At 31.1% G+C, this 20,859-nt stretch overlaps 5 protein-coding genes across 5 annotated transcripts; 2 read left to right on the forward strand and 3 right to left on the reverse strand.

The window, feature by feature from the left end:
• The first annotated feature begins 353 nt into the window (after positions 1–353).
• On the forward strand, positions 354–4,289 carry LOC125068354 (sodium channel protein Nach-like). The gene is made up of 8 exons (XM_047677455.1): positions 354–358; positions 1,504–1,698; positions 1,965–2,118; positions 2,191–2,321; positions 2,487–2,657; positions 2,834–3,098; positions 3,168–3,366; positions 3,997–4,289. Exons 1-8 carry the CDS (start codon positions 354–356, stop codon positions 4,200–4,202), a joined length of 1,326 nt encoding a protein of 441 aa, XP_047533411.1. The 3' UTR covers positions 4,203–4,289.
• Positions 4,274–5,675, reverse strand: LOC125068089. Its single transcript, XM_047677093.1, has 2 exons — positions 5,335–5,675; positions 4,274–5,247 (listed from the first exon to the last, which is right to left on the reverse strand). The coding sequence occupies exons 1-2, from the start codon at positions 5,666–5,668 to the stop codon at positions 4,307–4,309; spliced, it is 1,275 nt and encodes a 424-aa protein (XP_047533049.1). The 5' UTR covers positions 5,669–5,675; the 3' UTR covers positions 4,274–4,306.
• Positions 5,676–5,957: 282 nt separating this feature from the next.
• On the reverse strand, positions 5,958–7,379 carry LOC125068090. The gene is made up of 2 exons (XM_047677094.1): positions 7,046–7,379; positions 5,958–6,918 (listed from the first exon to the last, which is right to left on the reverse strand). The coding sequence occupies exons 1-2, from the start codon at positions 7,344–7,346 to the stop codon at positions 5,969–5,971; spliced, it is 1,251 nt and encodes a 416-aa protein (XP_047533050.1). The 5' UTR covers positions 7,347–7,379; the 3' UTR covers positions 5,958–5,968.
• A 326-nt stretch (positions 7,380–7,705) lies between these two features.
• Positions 7,706–16,666, reverse strand: LOC125068088 (WD repeat-containing protein 75). The gene is made up of 11 exons (XM_047677092.1): positions 16,448–16,666; positions 16,167–16,374; positions 15,428–15,708; positions 14,810–15,000; positions 14,358–14,522; positions 13,408–13,595; positions 12,440–13,207; positions 12,003–12,144; positions 10,881–11,023; positions 9,813–9,998; positions 7,706–8,024 (listed from the first exon to the last, which is right to left on the reverse strand). Exons 1-11 carry the CDS (start codon positions 16,552–16,554, stop codon positions 7,731–7,733), a joined length of 2,673 nt encoding a protein of 890 aa, XP_047533048.1. The 5' UTR covers positions 16,555–16,666; the 3' UTR covers positions 7,706–7,730.
• Positions 16,667–17,089: 423 nt separating this feature from the next.
• LOC125068162 (ribosome biogenesis protein WDR12 homolog) lies at positions 17,090–20,420 on the forward strand. The gene is made up of 9 exons (XM_047677200.1): positions 17,090–17,256; positions 17,343–17,642; positions 17,725–17,865; positions 18,175–18,350; positions 18,788–18,852; positions 18,942–19,086; positions 19,518–19,619; positions 19,760–19,889; positions 20,147–20,420. Exons 1-9 carry the CDS (start codon positions 17,198–17,200, stop codon positions 20,289–20,291), a joined length of 1,263 nt encoding a protein of 420 aa, XP_047533156.1. The 5' UTR covers positions 17,090–17,197; the 3' UTR covers positions 20,292–20,420.
• Positions 20,421–20,859: the final 439 nt, after the last annotated feature.

Here is a 20,859-nt window from a genome sequence, read left to right on the forward strand (position 1 = left end):
TCTTGTTACTCTTGTTAGTAACTGTACTCTCTTCTAATAAATGTATTGGTAGTACTCACTCATCACAAATTCTACCGCAAAGCAATATTTAATGTTTTTGTATTTCGGTATGAAGGGGAGAGTTACAGTGTAACTTCATATTCAGGATGACATATCATCTTAGTTCCCAAGGTAGTCATCAAGTTCCAAAGTGGCCCGTTGACGATGTGAGGATGGTTAATGTTTAAGTAAAATTTATATTGGCGGTGTAGACCTCTTACCATCAGATGGCCCATTTGCCAATTGCGGTTACTTTATTCAAGAAATGTTTTTTTTTTCTTACATGGGAAATAATTTAAAAGCATCGAATTAAAATGACGTAAAAGTGTGATAGCATTTAAAATCATCGAAAAAAACAAAAAACTTTTCATAAGCATGTACGTGACGTAAAAGTCTTTAACGATTTTTTTGCTTGTAGCTCAAAAGTAATCGGTTACTGAGATACAATACGATTAGTTAAAGATACCTTTACGTGTAAATTTTTTTTTAGTAAATTGGGGTAAGTACAGAAATATAAAATAAAGTAAAAAACTATCAATTATATCATAAATAGTGTGTATACTCCAAATACACGCTAGGTCGTAAATAATAAATCACATAATTGCTCCACTAGTACACTTTTCATACAAATTCTGATATGATCTACAAATTAGAATCACAATAGCATTTTTGTTTGGGTAATTTTAGATAGGCTGGTTTATATCTGATATAAATTATATTACTGTCGCTGAATAGTATTTTGTAAAAACTATTCAACTAAAATACAGAGTCATGCATTGAGGATTCCGTATATTTTAGGAAAAAAATTCTCTATTTATCTTGTTATATAAAATAAGGTCAAGACCAGTAAAATAAATAATGATGTTGATAACATCAAATTGAATTTATTTTCTACCCAATTAACTAATTGGATAGAAATAATTATTAGTCATACTTTCAATGAAAGCGTTTAATCTTACTTCGAAGATTACGGCACCCTAAAATACACTATCGTCTGATAATGACACTCTTTTTCAATAGTTGTTGCGTAAAATTCATTGATTGATTTTCGTTTGAATAAGCCAGCTCTGTTTCAAGCGATGGATAACGAACGTTTTAAAACATATTTCCAAATATGGTGGCAAGGAATCAAAAGTTTGCCAGAAACTACATCGATTCATGGTTTCCGATTTATTGCGGATGTAAAAAGACATTGGGTTGAAAGGTTAAATTAATTATTTCGTTTTAATTACTATGTACTCTGGGATAGATTTCACTACATTGTTCCCGTACTTAATATTAAGTATTTGAACAAAATATTTACAATATTTTGGCGAATTATACTAACAATTAGTTGGTTGTTATTATAATAATCCAAGAGCAAATGTGGTATTTTTTTATATGATTACTCTGTGTTTAAAAAATATATATCTTGTTCTTGGAGGTACGAGTAGATTACATATGTGTTTTTCTTTTTTAATTTAGAACATTTTGGTTAATATTTGTCATTCTCTCCTGGTACTGCTCGTCGCTTTTAATTGCGGCCCAGTATGATGCCTTTGTTAATAATCCAATATCTTTTGTCGTGGAGACAACTTACAAAGACTGGAATACACAGTTCCCTTCGATTGCTGTTTGTGAAAGCGAAAATTCAGGACGCATAGAAAACATTTCTGACAGGTAAACACAATGGTGTAATGTTCAGCAGTTCTTTATTCATTTATTTTTATTAATTGAGATCACATATGGCTTATTGGTTAAAAGAGTTGAATCTTCAAAGATACTGGGGTCTAAACTCGCGTGACTACTGCAAAATTTTCATGTGCTTATAATTGATCTCATGCTAGGCAGTTAAGGAAAACATAATAAGCTCCAAAACGTTCTCCGAAGTTACTACATTAACTATTTTTGAAAATAATTACAAGTAAAGGAGTGCTATATTCCAGTTTATGGGGCCCAGAACATAATTTTGAAATAGAAGAAGTTCTGAAGGAAATTGCATATTTCAAAGGTATAACCTATTACGTATCTAGACTGTGCGGGGATGAAGATCCTTTGGCAGAATGTTTTAAATCGAATCTAAGCTATTTTGCAAATCTGGTAAGGCTGCATTATCATGCTTTTAATTTAATTTGGATGTTTGACATGGTATTTACCATTTTGATAATATAGGTACGGAGTCCATGCAAGGACTTATTATTAAATTGTTCGTGGAATGGAAAGCCTTTTAATTGTTGCACTTACTTTAGACCTTTGGAAACAGAGCTGGGCGTGTGCTACGTTATTAATACTATTCAAGGAAGGTATACTAATTGACGTATTATATCATTTATCATATTAGATATAGACATTATTATCAATATAAATATAAGTATTTTCGTTTATAGTAATGAATAGATATATTTAAAAAGATAGATATTGACTGATTTATTTGTTTTATTCAATAAATTTGGTATTTTTTTTGGCAGAAATGGCATGCCTAAACTCGAAATGATTAGTAACAGAACTACAGGACCTGGAATGATTAAGTTTGGCGTGAGATTACCGGTAAAGGTGTTTGTGTTGAACGAAGAAGAAGTACCATCGATGACATCTCATGGTTCTTACGCTATACCTGTTGTTTTAGAGTTCAATTATAGGTATGATGATCAATGTCACAGTAATTATTTCATTTGTTATAGTTAGAAAATTACCAATACGCCCTAACTGTAGGGTACTAATGCTTCAAGATTTAAATAGTTTATATGGTCATGCATTATAATTAATAACTTACCAGGAATACGATGTAATTCTCAAATTGTAACAATGTTTTTAGACGTCAAATAACTATAAGAAATATTGAGAACGATGTTGATGCCAGGATGATTGTTCCTGAAAAAAGAAAATGCAGATATGCCGACGAAAATATTTTACATGTTTATCCTTATTACTCGTACACCGCGTGCACAGTGCAATGCCGAAAGGATGCCCAATTAAGTCTATGTAATTGCACAAATTTCTTCATGCCTAATACAAAAGAATCATATAAGTGTAACGTAACTGGAATTATATGCCTCAATGATAATCAACACTTGCTATCCGTAAGTTTTTTAGTATTTTGACATGAAATTTGTATGATCAAACGAGTTACTATTAGTAATTATTTGCAGGTTCTTAAAGCACGCTGGTCATCGCGACCAGGATTACACTGCGATTGTTTACCATCTTGTACTGAAGCCGAAATATCTATAGTTAAGGATTTCAAAATACCGAATGATCAAAAAATATCTACTGTCCAGATAGAGCTGTCGACGTTACCGAGTGAGAAGTATAGACGAAATGTTGTTCGAGGTGTGCTTGATTTAGTTGGTAAGACTTCTTCGTATAAGATTCGGTTTATTTAAAAACTATTAATGAGATTTACATATAATTATAATTGTATGTACCAAAAATAGATATCATTATCGCATTGAAAAGTGGTAGGAATGCAGAATGAGTGCATTTCCACAGTTATTCGTAACCATGATTTTATGAGTCAATAATAAATCAGCCATTCTATCACAAAAAATAAGAAGAGATTTATAACTTACTAAATATTAACTTATTATTTAAATCTAGGTCTTTTATTTATTTGATCGGTAGGACAGGCAAATGGGCTACCTTATGATAAGTGATTACCACTATCTATAGATATATAGAGAAGAGCCATATTAAATTTTAACCATTTCTTTTATAATGAATGCACCACCAACACACGCTCACTAACCAAACCGATCATGAATCTATCGTTGCAAAATTCAATTACTTTTTTAATAAAAGCAATGCTTTTTTAACTTATATTTTATACAATAAAAAAAAACCTAAAAACCGACTTGTAATGTGTTATTTAATTTTTAGTCGTATTCTGCATGCGAATACCAGGGTTCGATTGGTAAATCCAGCTCTATTTAATACAAATTGTTTCATACTCGAAAAAAACTTTATTTATTTATTTAACAGTGTCAACAGGAGGAACTGGCGGATTATTTCTCGGCGCAAGCTTGTTGAGTTTCGTAGAGTTGCTATATATTCTGCTTTTAAGACCATTTTGCGATATGTACACTCGGCGAAATGATGATAGATGGCATAGAAAGTATGGAAACCGACGCATTGAAGATAACCAATTTAATCGTAAAAATATTAAAATTGCATTTAAAAAAAAGTAGGAAAGTGACAACATAAACATTTGTTCTTATAGATTTGATCGATGAAAGAACAAAGTAAAATGAACGTAACTGTAAAACCAATATGTTTATTCTTATGCAGCATTTTAAAGACAATATTTATTTATAATTTCTTCTAATATATTTAAGACTTTGTTTTTGTAATCACTATTATTTATTATCATGCTTTTGATAAACGACGCCTTATCTTTTGTCATTATTTCTTTAAAGTTGGTAGTGTTGCAGAAAATATTCGTATTGAGTTCATCGTCAATCCAGAACTGTGGTACGAGACATGCACTTACCACAAGGGCCCACAATTTCTGTTCATCACAAGATTTTAAAAAATTATCAAACGATAATATATCTTGAATTGGTATTCCATTACTACCTAAAATATTCTTCATTATATTGTAATAATGACTTAAGAATGTTTTCATATTCTCATCTCGGAAATTAGATTCCAAATTACAATAAAGGAGCAACATTACATCACCAGCTGGCGGTTGATACCTAACTGCCTGGAAATCGACAAGAACACAATCATCTGGTACCAATTTCGCGCCTTCCTTTTTGTATCTAAATAAAATATTATTGTTCCACAGATCGCGATGGCAAATTACATTTCTATACGTCGATGAGTGATCAGCAAGCCGGATTGCTGTTTTCCAAACATCATTCCAACGCTGTTCTATTAAATTGAGAACTTTTTTATCATTAGTATATTTCGAAAAATATTTTACAGCTTCTAATGCTCCAACCATACATTGTGTGAACCACGGATCTGATTCTTGATAACCACCTTTGTTGAGGTAGTTCTCGTGATCATCGTTTATGCAATACGGTTTTCCTAGGAGTTGACATCTTTTCTCTTCGTAAATTATTGAAGCTGCATGAAATCTTGCTAATGCTTCCAAAGCGAGCAAGGTGTGTTTTCTGTCAAATGTTTTAAATTTGTTTAGCGTTTTGTATTGAAGACTATTTAAATCCTCAAAAATCATTGCGTCATTCAATGATAAAATTAGATTTGGACTCCAAGCGCTTATATCTGTAATTATGTAAATACAAAGTTAATGGAAACTTTCTTCACTTTAAAATTGTTTGGAGTGTAATAATGGACAAATATAAACCTTACCAGACGTGTTTAATTTGCTCTTAATTACTGTGTAAAAATTAGTTTCCTTTTCAAACAGCTTCATTTCATTGACCATATCCGCTTTTGCAGAATTTGTTTTAGACACTGCTTTTATAAAAAAGGAGAGCAATTTAATTTTGTTATCACTTGTAATAACTTGGACTTGCATTTTCCAATAATCTGCTAAAAATCCTAGCATTTTATCACTGGCATTGAATACTACGTAATTTTTTAAAATTACATCTTCTTTAACACTGTTTACGATAACTTTTTTTATCACTTCTTCTGTTATAAAGTCACATGTGGTAACGACAGATTCATTTTTACTATCCATTTTTTTATAAGTATCGAGTGAACCAAACAAGTGTTAAATACTTCGAATAGTTTAATTTGAGTTATGTGTCAAACATTACGTATTCATATTAACTTTGTCTTAGGTAATTATTATTAATTCAAATGTGTGAAATGCGAAACGTAGATAACAGTGATTGCTTTTGATGTGTAGTGTTGTTAGACCAAGATATATGATTGTATCATATATTTAAAACATACTGTAGTATCAGGATAGTATTATTTAATTTACTAAATAAAATATAAATAGATGATAAGATAAATTATGTACATTCCCACTATCCTATTTAAAATTATTTGCAGTTGTAGATGGATACACAAATCTTTCTACTATTTCATCTAAGAGTTCGATTACACGCCTCTGGTATTCCATGTTTTCTTTAGCAAGTTCTATAAATTCTTGACTACGACTTACGCAGTTTATTCTATAACATGACTTAGGGTCCGTGAAATATTGTTTTCTTCTTTCATTTGTCATAGCTATTATAGGAACTATTAATGCTGCTTGGGTCATACCAAATACAAGGCTTTCTTTGTATAATTCTTCCATATTTGCAATGTTCACAATTGAAAATATGTCTATATTTTCCAATTTTAATTCTTTACTAAGCTCGTCATAGTAATGCTCTATAATTATTTTAGTGTAATTACTTCTGAATGACTTGGTGGTATTGAAATATATAAGAGATGACAAATCAAGCATAGGAGGTGAGTACAGAACGGTTTGATAATCAATCAAAAGTGCGTGCATCTTGTTATTCTCTAGTTTTTTTAGAAAAATATTATTCGACCAAATGTCGCGATGAATGACTACGTTTCTTATTTTTAAACTTGGTTTCATAAGTTCGTCCGCAGAGCTAAAAAGCTTGGGCACTATTTCATCGATTAATGCCTTAAAATTTGGTTTTGACCTATATTCTGAGAAAACTTTCAAAAAATCTATAGCAGCCTGCATTCCAGTATCACGCCAAGATTGACCTTTACTTGGTTCACACAAATACTCGCTATAATCTTCCCAAATTTTGTAAGGTCTTTTTAATTCTCGACTCTTTCTCTCTTCATAAATGTACGACTGAGCGTGAAATTTCGCTAAAGCTGTCACCGTTGCCTTTAATTCTTCATAATTTAAAGTATTTAGATTATTCGGCATCGTATAGCCACTTTGGGTTACATCTTCAAATACAAAAAGTTCTTCTTTAATATGCAATAGCTTAGGTCGCCATTTATTTAATCCTAAAACGTATAAATATTTGAAATAGTTTTTTACGTACCCAATTATTTCAAATAGTTGAAAATCTAATAATGATATTTAATTTTGTATTTTAAGTATTGAACATTTACTTAACTTGTACACACTTACCATCGGAATCACGAAACATTTTGAACAAACTGTTTAACATAGCATATTCCTTGTTAAAGAATTTTGTTTCTCTTAAATAATTAGCCTTCCATTCGTCAAGTCTTGGAATACATTTAATAAAATAAATCACCTGTCTGACATTTCCTTTGTCTTCAATAACGACCGTTAAGCTTAAATGTTCTCCGAGATAACCGATGAGTTGATCGGAATAATCCTCAACAGTCCAACTTAAAATATTAACATTTGATAGACTAGATTGTTTAAGTATTGATGTAATATCATTTATATTCAACAAATCCATTTTAAATCGAACTAGTTCACTTTATCAAGTATAATTTAGTATCTGAGTTGAACACATCTTGTAATATTGTTTTGTTAAACATTATATAAACGAGAATGTATTATTTGTGCAAAACTTATCCTTATTCTCTTAAGCAATAAAATTCTTAATTGCAAATATTCATGATGTCGCTTCGATTAAGCGTAAACGATAACTTTATTTGCATAGAAAATTGTTATTTATTTATTTAAAACATCCAACAAAAGTAACACATGAAATAATAAAAAAAATAAGTTAATTGCAATTAAGACAAATTAAAAAAATAAGAATAATTATTAGTGTATTGTGTTGGGTTGAAATATTGAATAAAACTTTAGAGAAAAAATTAATATTTTATTTTTTAAATCATAAACCAAACAACGAAGACGTTGAATGTAAGTCTAATAAAGGTTCTTTAAGTATTTTTTTCAAGCGTTTCTCCTTAATTTCTTCATAATTAGGTACCCAAAGTTGTACAGCTTTTGGCGTGTGACTAGATTTTACTTCAGTATCTTCTTCATCACTGCTCTGTGGGTCGATTTCCATGATGACGTCTTCTTCTTCATCTTCTTCGATTTCTTTGTAGCCAGAAATGTGTTGGAGGAATAGAGGGCACAAGAGACTCACTGGTGGTATCATATGGGGTGCAGCTGACAGAAACTGTAACAATTTTAATAGATTAAAACTCAATTTATTATATTAATATGTAGACGTGTCTATTTGGTATCATTCTAAAATTTTTAAATATATTTGAGAGTTATTTTTTTAATGATCAATCATCCACTAAGGTTTTTTTTAAATTTAAAATTTAAGGGGGAAATGTAAGGTAACCTTTCATCTAGTTTATTATATTACAAGAATTAGATCGCGGCTGTCTATATGTTAAAATGTAGGTTCTGCTTATGAATATCGCATCATGTCTCTTGCTAAAGAGAATATAAAAGTAATTTATATTTTAACTGAGGCTATAGATAATATGTCTAAAATTAATGTTTGACGTTCTCATTATGAATACCTATTTGATTCATTATGAAAAAAATATTTTTTAATTATATATTTTTAATAAAAATAAATCTTTCCTGTGGTATAAAACAAATATTGCGTGGTTGATATGGAGTAATCCTCGTTCATACAAGATTTATGAAATAATCGTGCAACATGACTGTGTTGACTTTGATACAAGATACCGGTATTGTCACAACGGGAACTCGTGATTACAATTGCTTGCAAACGCTTGTAGTCTCGATTTCACCAACTAGGTGACATATGATCTATTCTATTTTCTGATTTAAACTGGATATGATTAAATGATTTTTTTTATTGTTCGTACATTGGTCGAAATTCGACTATATTGGTTATTGAAGTCTGCAGAAAACATAATATTATTTGTTTGTTTTGAACATATATTTTTTTAAACTTATTGTCAATTTTGAAGAACTGTTGTATTTACAGATGACCAGATACCATGTTGTTTAATAGGTGGAAATGAATAAAGACCTTTCTTGATGGTTTTTTTTTACATTTCATTCAAACGGTATTAGCTTTAGATTTAAAGTAATCTTTTAAAATATCTCTTTAAATTTCGTGTTAGACTCTACTCAAATAAAGTATTTTTCCCTTTTTAAAAGTATATTTTTATTTTTGTATTTTGTGAATAGGTTTGTCAGCAACCCTGTCTCAAAATGTCAGAAATATACAAACAGGTCACAGTTATATATAGTAGATTGTGTTATTTATTTCTGGAAGAAAATATTTCTTTCGTATAATGCTTTACTTCCTTTTAGATTAATTCATCAAAGCGTTCAATATACGATTGAACATGTTACAACTTCAGAGGCATCATCGTGTGTTGCAACTCGTGTAATTTCTTTTTTTAAATATACATATAAAATATGGGTGCAGACTGACAGATAGTCAGTCCACCTGGTGGTAAATGGTCATCACTACCAATGGACATTGGCACTGTAAGAAATATTAACCATTCCTTACTTTGCCAATTTGCAACCAATCTCGGGGATTAAGATGTTATATATCTTGTGTCTATGGTTACACAGGCTCATTGACCGTTCAAGACCATACACAACACAAGACGATTGACAGGCTTGTAGAAACCTAAGGGAGATAAGTGTCCAAGTAACGTTTTGCACTTTTACAGCTGTTGTTTTAATTAGTCGGAGAGAATCACAGAGTACTCAAGTTGCTCAAAAAATTAAATTCGTTAAATTGTTAATTCGATACCGCTATATCGGGTAACTGAGCAATAATAAATGTGCAAAAGCTTTATAGCCTTAGGATTACGATGTTATATTGCGTTAGGTTAGTTAGAGTGAATGTTGAAGTTACTTCAGAATTTGTTTCTACACTAACAAATCAATCGTACTAGTTATCGTTAGGATCTTTTGAAAATACTATTATTTGTAGTCTTTCATAAAGAACGAATGTATGTACCTGTGATATAGCGTTGTTTCCGAGCGCGAGATCTTGTGTTTGTGTGACCTGTGCGTATGTGTTCTGGGCCACGTCTTCTTGTCTGTGTGCGAGCAGCGCGTGGAAGGCGGAGGGGGGAAGTCTGCGCTGCGATATCGCCTCCAGTTGACCCTCCTCTGACTTCTCCGGCTCAAGGCAGTATATTTCCTGTACAATTTACAATTTAATAAATAAATCCTCGTAATTCGCCTTAATTGTTACAGATTTGAGTCAATTAAACGTTTTGAAATAATGGCAAAGATTTGAATTGGGATTTGAAAATGAGTGGCTTTTACAGATAATAATTTCAAATAAAAGTTCCAAAAATATCTAAATAAAACTTCATTATGATATTATGAAGTTACTACGATTCGATACAGTCATTTCTTTTAAATATGAAATTTGCAGATTGGCGATTGTTTGACGTTAAATATTTTTTTTGTCTTTTTTACATTGTAGAAAATTCCTATAGCTTTACGGGCTAATTCATGCCCTAATTATAAAAAAAAACACTGATTTTAATTCACTGAAATCACAAAAATGCAGCAAATACAATATACGAGATATGTTTTCAACAAATACTGTAACAATCCTTATTTGTAATAATATTTAATGTAATACGTTAATTATACAAGCTGTTGGATTAATTAAATAAATTATGTAACTCGTGTTAATAAGATCAGAGTATAATTGTTACCTGATATATGACTAAGAACAAACGAAATTGACATTGAATTGACATGCTACAAATGGTGGAAATCTTGATTCGTGAAAAATTGCATTTTGAACGGCGGCAAAGTTATTATCGTAAATTTATATGTAAAATTAATATATAAGTAGTTAAATCAAATAGTTTTGTATTATATATAAAGATATATTAATCGAGGGCTTCGTGTAGTGCTGATATACGTAGTTGCAAATAGCATGGAAAACCTTAATATAAGCCTTGTTTATCTTTGTTCTTTCAGTTGGAGTGGAGTACAGAAGAGCTTATTATTAGCATTAATCGTAGATTATTAAGTTATCATACGTAGTCTCAAATACACTTACCGAATCATTTCTCATTACATAAAGTCTGACATCTTCCCCTACGGACGTACCGAATACACACTGCTTGAATACACCGGTCTCAGGATTCAACAAACGCTTCTGAATTAACAACGGAGTCGAAGAGTGAGGGCTAAATACATAAACTGTAAATAATAAATAGACGATTAATAAATTGATACATAATATATTAATTCTTTAATTAATTTTATATAGAAATATTTTTGACGTACAACATATTTTCTCTAGCTTTCGCAATCTGTGTGATTTTGTAAAAAAGGGACGGAAGTGTGTACCAGGAAACCGAGGAAGCGCCGGGATTTGAGTTGACCAATGAGCGCGCGGTATTTGAATTGACCAATGAGCGAGCGGTATTTGAGTTGACCAATGAGCGCGCGGTGCTAGAGTTGGATGTCAGATGCAAGCATATTCCGAGAGGATATAATGCTAATGTTGCTTCTTACCAATCAAATGCTACACATCGCATGCGACTACGGTAAGGCGTTTTTTATAATTTTATCGTACATATACCAATTTAAAGTGATATATGAGTCTTATTTCCATTTCTTCAAGTAATCAATTGTCTACTTAGGAAACTAAATTCAGAATTTGCCATACATTGCGAGACTAAATTTTTGATGTTCGCAGTTCGTCGTTCTTTCTGCAATGGATCGACGATATTTGTAGCCGTATATTTTATTACGGAAAAATGAACGGGCTTTTCGCCACAGATAAAGACTCGTAGAATATACCGCCTATCTTGTTACAGGACTAGGGCCATAACATAAAAAAATTAAATGCATGTGCGGGAGAAAAAAACTTCTTAATGCCATGCTAATTTGAAATATTCTAATATATTTTCTTACAATTCAATATACATATATATAATATTATAATACATATCATGTTCTTCCGTATCGACTGTATTTTCACGTATATATTGTATGGTTTGGAAAATGAGTTATGTTATATGGTAAACTATTTACTGGGCTGGCTTTAATGACAATGTAAGGAATGGTCAATATTTCAAACAGGCATACTGGCACTTACAATGAGACACACTCACCCGTCCGCCTTCGTAATTTATTAAAAAAAAACTTTAAAATAAAATTACACTATTCTTACCATCATTGTTTGTGGTGACCATTGCCATTTTATTAGAAAAAGGATCTGATACTAAGCAAGTAGTTTTGATTTGAACCATCCATTTGATAGTTAAGGACAGGAGACTCCATACAGCTACGCAGTTCTCGGTAGTACACACCAACTAAAATTAGTTTTTAATGTTAATAATATAGGGTTAGGTTTGTTAGAAAATATATTTTATATACTTACTCCGATTTTTTTAGCATATCAATATATTCAAGGACACAATGTTAAGAAGGAGATCGCAAAAATAAATAAATAACGCAAATAATACATACATTACATTATATGGAAATCAAACCGTTACCATAGTTATAGAAAACGCGGTTTTTTTTACTATAATGACCTAAATAAGCTTTACATTATTTTGATAATAATTCTTAATAAAATAATTTCTTTTCTATAATACAACTTACATAATGTGCAGCGTCATTATTTCCAAACTGGACATGAACCCCTTTTGGACGGAGAGCGGGATGTGAAAGCGTTGTTCTCAGATTACACAGATGTGAATCCCACAATGTCAATTTAGAACCGAACCAAGCGGCTATCAGTGAACCGTCTTGCGATATGGCAACACCGCCCATAGCGAACTCGTCATCCTTACCAACATACCTATCGACCACACTTGTGTCTACAAAATCGTGTTCCTTGTGAATATTGATGATTCTCTTCAAAATGTCATTTTTACGATTAATTTCTTTCATGTATGGTAAATTTTCGACTTTCCCGGGCGTCAGTATTTCTCCACTTTTGAAATTATTCAGAACCGGGTTGGAGAGGAAGTGAGTTATACCCGATGAGTAGTAGCATGCAGTGAGACAGCCCCAGACTACTTTTTTTCGATGTTGTTGTGAGGTACTGTCACGTTTCCATATTCTGAATTTTTGGTCAGTTCCTGACGATACGCAAAATTCGCCTTTATTGTTAAGCGCCAAGGATACAACATTGCATCCACCGTGCGAAAGGTTAACACAAGTGTTGAGCTTGAACGGTGAAGTATTATTTGCTTGTGCAGCCCAGAATTTTAATTTCTCTTCTGGATAATTTATGCCATCGTTTCTATACTCTGACGTCACCAGCCAAGATCCATCTGCACTAATAGCAGCACACGTTACTTCTGTTTCTAAGGGCAGTAGGTTCTGTCTCTCTGATGGAATACTATTCATCGCCGTTATGTCAATCTGTAAGGCAATGATGAAAAAAAAATCATTTCAAAGTAACATTTTGAAAAAAACATTGAAATTTTATAAAGGGGATCTGAGATCTTACTGAACATTTGGCTATTACCCGAGTGTCGTCACAAAAACAAAAGGGTCATTTACCGAAAACCGAAAAACAATATAACGATATAAATGATTTATGGTCTTGTTCCTATACTTACATTGTAAAGTACTTTATCAGTAGTTGTGGAATACAGTTGTAAATGTCCAGTCCTGCCCGGCATGAGTAGTGCAGACAGTGGCCTATGGTACACGAGGGCGGCTCCGAGCGCCTTGCAGACGGGCGACAAGCCACCGCACTCTAGTATCGTCGACACAACACGCATCTGAGCGTTTGCTATGATGACAGCTAAAATGTTTCATTTATGTTAAGTACTCAAAAAATTTGATATTTATATATGTATGAATAATCTTTTGAGTCTATAATTTTTTTAATGATTAGTAGAGGCAGGCAATCTATTAAAGTTATCAAGATTAAGCGTCAATAAATTTACGGGCCGCCTAGCGATGTAAAAGTCGCAGGATCGATTCTGACCCCTTGGGCTATTAACGTACCCACTCCTAAAACAAGTGATAAGCTTAAAATTAGGGGTAAATAGGAAAATTAGTAATTTCTTAATTAATATGGGGCATTGCTGGTATTCTTTAAAAAAAATGTAACATGGTGTTACCATAACTACAAAATTATCTTTAAAATGGATTATTATATTTTTTTGTTTAATTATTAATGTATTCAATAAAATTATATTAAAAACGCAATAAGATAATTTGTGGTTGTAACAATTACATGATATCATACATTTTAAGTAAATTTTTACTGTTTCTTTCAAAAACAGGTTACTCGATAAACCTTTATAAATTAAAATAATCAAATAGGACTGGCTGGTAATTTTATTGAGAGTGTGATACAAAATCATCTCTAATTTACCATAACGTCAAGTTAAACAACAATATTTTAAAAATAGTGTTGTAACTGGTAGCTTCAATTTACAAAAAAAAAAAAATACCTTGAAGAAACAATCTTTACCAACAAGCACATAATATTACCAAATGTAAAATTAAGGCATCATTTGTTGCATTCAGTATTCAGTTTTAATTTAAATGTACTTACAATTATTAGATAGTGTTATGGCAATGTGAGAATTGTTTGTTGTAATGTATCTTATCATCCCCGGCAATCTGGGAATAAATGCCTTCTCATTTGTTTTGTTTTGTAAATGGCCTAAAGTCCACTTTACTAAGACGTTTTCCATGCCACCAGAGATGAGATAACTTCCTGGAAGTAATAACAATAACCATTATAACAATAACTAAGATGTTCATGTACTATTTTAAGTAAAAGTTACTTGAGAAACACTCATGGATGGTAATCTTTTAGGTGATTCAAAAGTGCTCCTATAAAAATGATTACAAAGCATCAAGTACATTTTTATTTAAAAAAAATAATCACTGATTCATGAAATATATTAAGTAATTAAGTTGAATGCTTAAAATTAGATACAATTTACAAAAATATACAATTTAAATAAAAATGTATTTTATTCAAATAAATTAAATATCTACCTTGAACAGAGAAGCATACTGCCAGTGGTGGTAAAAAATGCCAATGTAACACTTCCCTAGCTATGGATTTGTAGTTATACAAATTGCCTCTGATAATAGTTACTCTGCCAATAGTATCTGTTATAGCAACTGTACTCTCTTTGTGATGAGCCGCCACAGACAATATTCGAAACTTATTGTTATTTATCAGCCTGTAGAGAAAGATTTCATATTATAATATTTATTCATGTCTATAAAGTAAAAAATATTTATCACTATCTGCCTTCCCGACTTTGAATAGATAAAATAAGAATCTGAATTTTCAGATACTTTTTTTTACTATGTTATACACATTAAATCAAACAATCTATTTGCTTGTCCTATTAAACATGCAGTGCATATTTTTACTAATCTTTATGCATAAAAGTTGATAGGTAGTATAAAGGGATAAAATCTTGCTTTAGTATATTGGAAGACAAAAATATTATAAAATATATATATATTATATAATAATAGCACTAGTGAAATTTTGATTGAATATGATAACCACTTTGTTTCAGTGCTACAAAGAGCCAAGTAGACTAAATCATGCAAACAACTTTTTTGAAGTTAGATTATGTCATGTAAATTTGAACTCACTCTAATTTTAAATGAGGCTGGTTTAAATTCTGAATAAAAAGCATCATGGTTCCATTAGTAATAGCTGCAAATCTGTCATTATTACACCAACCAAGAGAAACACATATAATGCCATGATATTTGATCTTCAAATTTTTGTATTCATATATTAAACCTCCATCTTTAACCGAGTATGATCCAAGGTGCAATTTACGATTTCCATCAACGGCAATTATGAAACATTCATTACTGTCTGCTAAATTGAATGTTATAATTTTTGTATTTTCTGGTATTTGAAGTTTCTAAAACAAAACAGATTATTAATAATTACACAAACAAAGTATTATTACTAATTAATTAGAAGTATGATTTTGTAGAGTGGATAGAGCATGTTTCATAATTGACAATGTTATCTATTTTATCTAGTCAAGGAGCAATGAGAAAAAAGAACACTATATAATTTTTTGTTTAGACTTTTTTTTAGATCACTTTCATCAATATCATTTCAATTCAATATATATTTTTTGACATTAACATTTCAGGTAAATTAAAATAAATAAATTCTACCTGTATGTATATGTATTTACATTTAATTGGATACAACTACTATTAGGTGTAATCAAAAATATTAAGCGTGAATAATTAAATACTAAGTTCTATTACTCTACTTTGGATTAGATGAATACTAAAAACCTAGCTCAAAAAGTCATAATCTGATTATAGTATAGTGAATCCACAGTTCACGACAAATTAAACTTACTGTCTTTCGAAGAACTGCACCTTGTTCCCAGCTCCATGTTGTAACATAACCATCATCGGAGCATCCATACAAATTGTAGTCTTCATCTTCTGGGAATTGCACAGCTACTAATTCATTAATAGACACTTCGGTTTCAAGTGTGCGTACACAATCTCCTGTTTGTATGCTGTACACGCGAACTAAGTTTTCTACGATTATTGCGACAGATCTAAAAAGTTAACCAATATTGAAATTATATAAAATCCACTAAGAAATGTCGTGCAGGTGTAACATGTACATACTCTCCATCCGGTGAAAAAACTGGTCTTCGTTCAATTATACTACGTCCTGCCTTTCTATTAAATACGTATCTGTTGGAAATTTGATCACTATTACTTTTGACAACCATTTTTAATTATAGTGATAGCTTATTAACAATAAATATAAACGAATACTTCGTGTTTTGTAATAGTAAATATTAAACACATGACATAACCTCAACAACATACAAATTAAATACTTCAGCTGTCACTGGCCAGTGCTGACAGATTTAAGGATACGATCTGAAATCAATTAGAAGTAGTCTATTAAAAGAAAGCATTATTTTAGTTTATTAGCGATATATATCATTCTGGGATTTAGATTAAATTTGAGAAGATTAAAAGTTTATATAAATATATAAAAACTTCGTTAAATTTATTTAGTCAAAAATATTTGGTAAATTATTATTACTGTTATTTTATTTATACTTTAAATTATGGAGACAAATTTTTACCTTCAAGTCCCAGTACCTCAAAAAATACATTAGAATTGTATATATATAATCTGATGTTCCAGTGAATAGAAAAATATTCTTTAAAACGTTCTCTTAAACATAACAATAACCTAAAATTATAATTGTCAAATGTCAATTTGATCCAAATGTCAATTTCGTTTATATTGTGGTGCGGTTCGGGTGAACACATGTTATTTGAATAAATTTTGTGAATTCAGTTTGGATTTTTATTAAGTGGGTTTAGAAATAGCTTAAGATTCGTATATGAATTAATACAATGGCAGGCGAAACAGGCGAAGCACAGCTACAAGTACGGTTTATAACTAAACAAGAGCAGTATGTATAATTATTATTTATTAATCAAAATATTGCCGGTGTGTTTTTTTTGAAATCTCTAAAAATCTCTAATGCTCTCGTTACAGATATGCAGTTTCTGACAGTCCATACGCCATACAGAGTAATGTACAATCTGTAGAACTGAATACGCTCCTCAATGCACTATTAAAAGAAAACAGACCATCGTTTGAAAAGAGTGTAGAATTTGATTTCTTAATATGTGGCGAATTATTATGTACATCAATCGCGGAGCATCTGCAAGACAAGGGTCTATCAACAGAAGACACACTAGAAATAGAGTATCTGGAAAGATTTCCAGCTCCCAGCCCACAAGATTGTTTAATGCACGATGATTGGGTGTCAGCTGTCCATACACATGGTTCTTGGTCAGTTTTTTTGTATAAAACAATCTACAATATTACAACTTTTTACTGGAAATAAATTGTTAAACAATCTTTAACATTTTAGGATCTTGTCTGGGAGTTATGATAACAGCATTCACATATGGAATACCAAAGGGCAGCACAAACTTGCCATCCCAGGTCATACATCACCGGTAAAAGCAATTTCATGGGTATCTTTCAATGGAGATCAAGCAATCTTTGTGAGGTAATCTTAATAAAGTGCTTCTTTACATCTTCTTTATTAAATGGAATATATATTGTCAATCAGTGTAATTGTAAATATTTATGACTTTTATTTTACCATTTTTGTTTTTTTTCTCGCTTACCCTCTCCTTCTCTTTGGTGGGTGCCACGAGATCACACTTATTAAATTGACATATATCTATAAATTGAATTTAAAAGAGGACTTATAATCACTGCTTATAATTGTCATGGTTAACTATATATACTAAATATTCTTTTATATCAAAAAATATACATAACAAAAGACATATATTTGTTATTTATTTTGTAGTGGTTCCCATGATCAATCAGCTATGTTATGGGTATGGAATGTTTCTGGAAATTCAGTGGATTGTGTTGTGACCTGTCGAGGTCATGAGAAGGGTGTAGAATGTCTGGCTGTCTCGGCTGATGCTAAGAGTTTTGCCACTGGTAGTTGGGACACAAACATTTGCCTTTGGAGTACAAGTAAGTTATTCAATATGGATGTAAATATCTTTATAATTTCTCTAAATATCTTTTGAGAAAGCACAAACTTATATTTTTTACAATAATACAAACCAATAACGTCTAGGGATCCTAGACTTGAATGCAGAATTATTCAATGCCTCCAGGATATTTTAAATAATCAAAATATATTTTTGTTATTGTATGAAAATAATAATTGTAATGCATGACATTAAAAAAGCCTGCTTTGTTTCTTTCCCCAGTTCTCAGGTCTGAGGTGTTTATATCCTCAAGGTAGTAGTCGGTGCTAGTTGATTATCATCTTCGACAAGTATTACTGAAAGATGTGCAAATTAATCTCTGGTCAAATTTTGTTAATGACTTATATTTTTATAGCTGCATCATTAGATTTTGTAAAATGTGTGTGGTTTATTTGATGTTGAAAGTTAATTTTTTAGGTCTTTCCGATGAGGATAATGTACCAGCAAAAAAGAAACAAAAACCAGATCAGGGAAATACAAGAGTAAGTTGTTCCTGTATATTTTACATACATGTTGCCATTAGTTTAGTTGGTGAAAGAAAATTAATATATATATAATTTTTTATTCTTAGGAACCCATGGCAGTGTTGAAGGGCCATAGAGAGGCAATATCAGGAGTGCAATGGATGGATTTCAACACTGTTGTGTCAAGTGGTTGGGATCACTTGCTGAAAATATGGGATTGTGAACTTGGTGGGATTAAGCAGGATATTGCTGGTATATTAATTTAGATTGTATCTATACTAACTAATTGTAAAAGTCTATAGTTTATCCTCTTTGGAGTAAGCACCTACAGTTCAATCTGATTTAAATTAAGATTGATAAAAAAAAAGAGAAGGCCTGTAAATATTCACCTGTTAGTGTAAAGTCTGTCCTGTCTTGACCTTATTCGGGCCATGCCACTTTCGTCGCGGGTTGCCAGAGTTCCTTACATTATTTATTTTTTATCACTAATCTAAAGATAATCTTAAGGATGAACTTTGTACTTATTGCTGCCATTTTTTCAGTTAAATGCTCCACCTATAAGCTCATCTTAGCACTTAATGCTAAATTTATATAAAAAATGTTAGGTACTTATTTAGTGTTAACAAATTATAATCACTTGAAATTAATTTCAATTATAAAAACTTCTTAATCTTCCATTTTAGGTAACAAAGCATTCTTTGACGTGGACTGGTCTCCACTATCCAACAGCCTTATAACAGCATCATCTGACAGACACATTCGTCTTTATGATCCCAGATCAACAGGTAACACAATAAATATTACTTTTATATCTACAAGCTAATGGATATTTCGAAATATAAACTAAGTAAAGTATACTCTTTTATTAAATAAAATTTCTAAAAAATATAAGACAAGAATAAATGTATAAGGGTTTTGTTTTCAGACAGTATTGTAAAGACAACATTTACATCTCACACTGGATGGGTGCAGTCAGTGAGGTGGTCGAAGACTCGAGACACATTATTCCTCTCCGCAGGCTATGATGGATTTGTCAAATTATGGGAGACAAGAAGGTATGTATTATTAAAATTAAGTAAACATTTTTCGTACATTACTTGGGCTTGCACAAAGATCCATCAAATCCATCCATACAAACCCATCTGGGTTGGATACACACACGCGTTTCATATTCTATCGTTATTGGAGTAGTTCTCGTACAGAACCAAGGGCTAATATAAGAAGAAACTTACCACTATTTAATAATACATAAAATTGGTATTGTGGGTAACAAAATAAATAATAAACAACTAAAATATTCATATATTTTCAGTCCGAAAACCCCGCTGTATGATCTAAGCGGACACGAAGATAAAGTCCTGTGCTGTGATTGGTCAAATCCAACTTTCCTCGTGACTGGTTCTTGTGACAACACTCTAAGAATATTTAAGGCGAAACATGCTACTGGTAATGCATGAAGTAATGTTATATTTACAATCTTTACACACATTGACTCCAAATTTGAATAAATGTTGGTCCAAAAAGTATTTGTATAATTTAAAAAAAAAAAAAACATGATTGTTCGTTTTAAAATTTGTTATAAATTGTATATTTAAATGGAATGAGTTATTTAATATAAATTCATAGTACTTATAAATTGATTTGTACTTTGTTGTGCAAAAGATAAAATTTATCTTATAATGTCATCAACACAGAAGTAACTATGTCTGTCTGTTTGTTACCTCATCATGATGAAGACACAGAACCAACAGTAAATTCGCTGGACTGATATTATCTCCAAATAAGTTAAATAATATTGGTCACTATGGGCCAAGTGGGAAAACCAACTATTGAGCAATACAATTTAGTAACATTTGTAGCATTTTTGCAATGTTTGTATACATTTGTCAATTAATATAGGGGACAATGTTTGAGTAATTGGTTGTATAACTTATATTAAAGTTATTTTAATTTTCAGTTGTTTTATTCATTTTTTGTGATCTTATCATATAGACAGCAGGCCAAAAGTTTAAGGTCACATAGAGT

Source organism: Vanessa atalanta, chromosome 13, assembly GCF_905147765.1.
Source record: "Vanessa atalanta chromosome 13, ilVanAtal1.2, whole genome shotgun sequence".
Classification (NCBI taxonomy): Eukaryota; Metazoa; Arthropoda; class Insecta; order Lepidoptera; family Nymphalidae; genus Vanessa; species Vanessa atalanta.

What these genes read in the sequence shown, in the direction of transcription:
- LOC125068354 (XM_047677455.1), top strand. An exon ending in ATAGAAAACATTTCTGACAG is followed by an intron (nt 1,699 to 1,964) that starts GTAAACACAATG and finishes GCTATATTCCAG; the next exon opens with TTTATGGGGCCCAGAACATA. An exon ending in ATTAATACTATTCAAGGAAG is followed by an intron (nt 2,322 to 2,486) that starts GTATACTAATTG and finishes TTTTTTTGGCAG; the next exon opens with AAATGGCATGCCTAAACTCG.
- LOC125068089 (XM_047677093.1), bottom strand. Translation starts at nt 5,668, where the DNA reads ATGGATAGTAAAAATGAATCTGTCGTTACCACATGTGACTTTATAACA. An exon ending in GAGCAAATTAAACACGTCTG is followed by an intron (nt 5,248 to 5,334) that starts GTAAGGTTTATA and finishes ACATAATTACAG; the next exon opens with ATATAAGCGCTTGGAGTCCA.
- LOC125068090 (XM_047677094.1), bottom strand. Translation starts at nt 7,346, where the DNA reads ATGGATTTGTTGAATATAAATGATATTACATCAATACTTAAACAATCT. An exon ending in AATGTTTCGTGATTCCGATG is followed by an intron (nt 6,919 to 7,045) that starts GTAAGTGTGTAC and finishes TATACGTTTTAG; the next exon opens with GATTAAATAAATGGCGACCT.
- LOC125068088 (XM_047677092.1), bottom strand. Translation starts at nt 16,554, where the DNA reads ATGGTTGTCAAAAGTAATAGTGATCAAATTTCCAACAGATACGTATTT. An exon ending in ATAATGACGCTGCACATTAT is followed by an intron (nt 12,145 to 12,439) that starts GTAAGTTGTATT and finishes AACTAATTTTAG; the next exon opens with TTGGTGTGTACTACCGAGAA. An exon ending in GAAACAACGCTATATCACAG is followed by an intron (nt 8,025 to 9,812) that starts GTACATACATTC and finishes AAATTGTTACAG; the next exon opens with TTTCTGTCAGCTGCACCCCA.
- LOC125068162 (XM_047677200.1), top strand. Translation starts at nt 17,198, where the DNA reads ATGGCAGGCGAAACAGGCGAAGCACAGCTACAAGTACGGTTTATAACT. An exon ending in GATTAAGCAGGATATTGCTG is followed by an intron (nt 19,087 to 19,517) that starts GTATATTAATTT and finishes CTTCCATTTTAG; the next exon opens with GTAACAAAGCATTCTTTGAC. An exon ending in AAATTATGGGAGACAAGAAG is followed by an intron (nt 19,890 to 20,146) that starts GTATGTATTATT and finishes ATATATTTTCAG; the next exon opens with TCCGAAAACCCCGCTGTATG.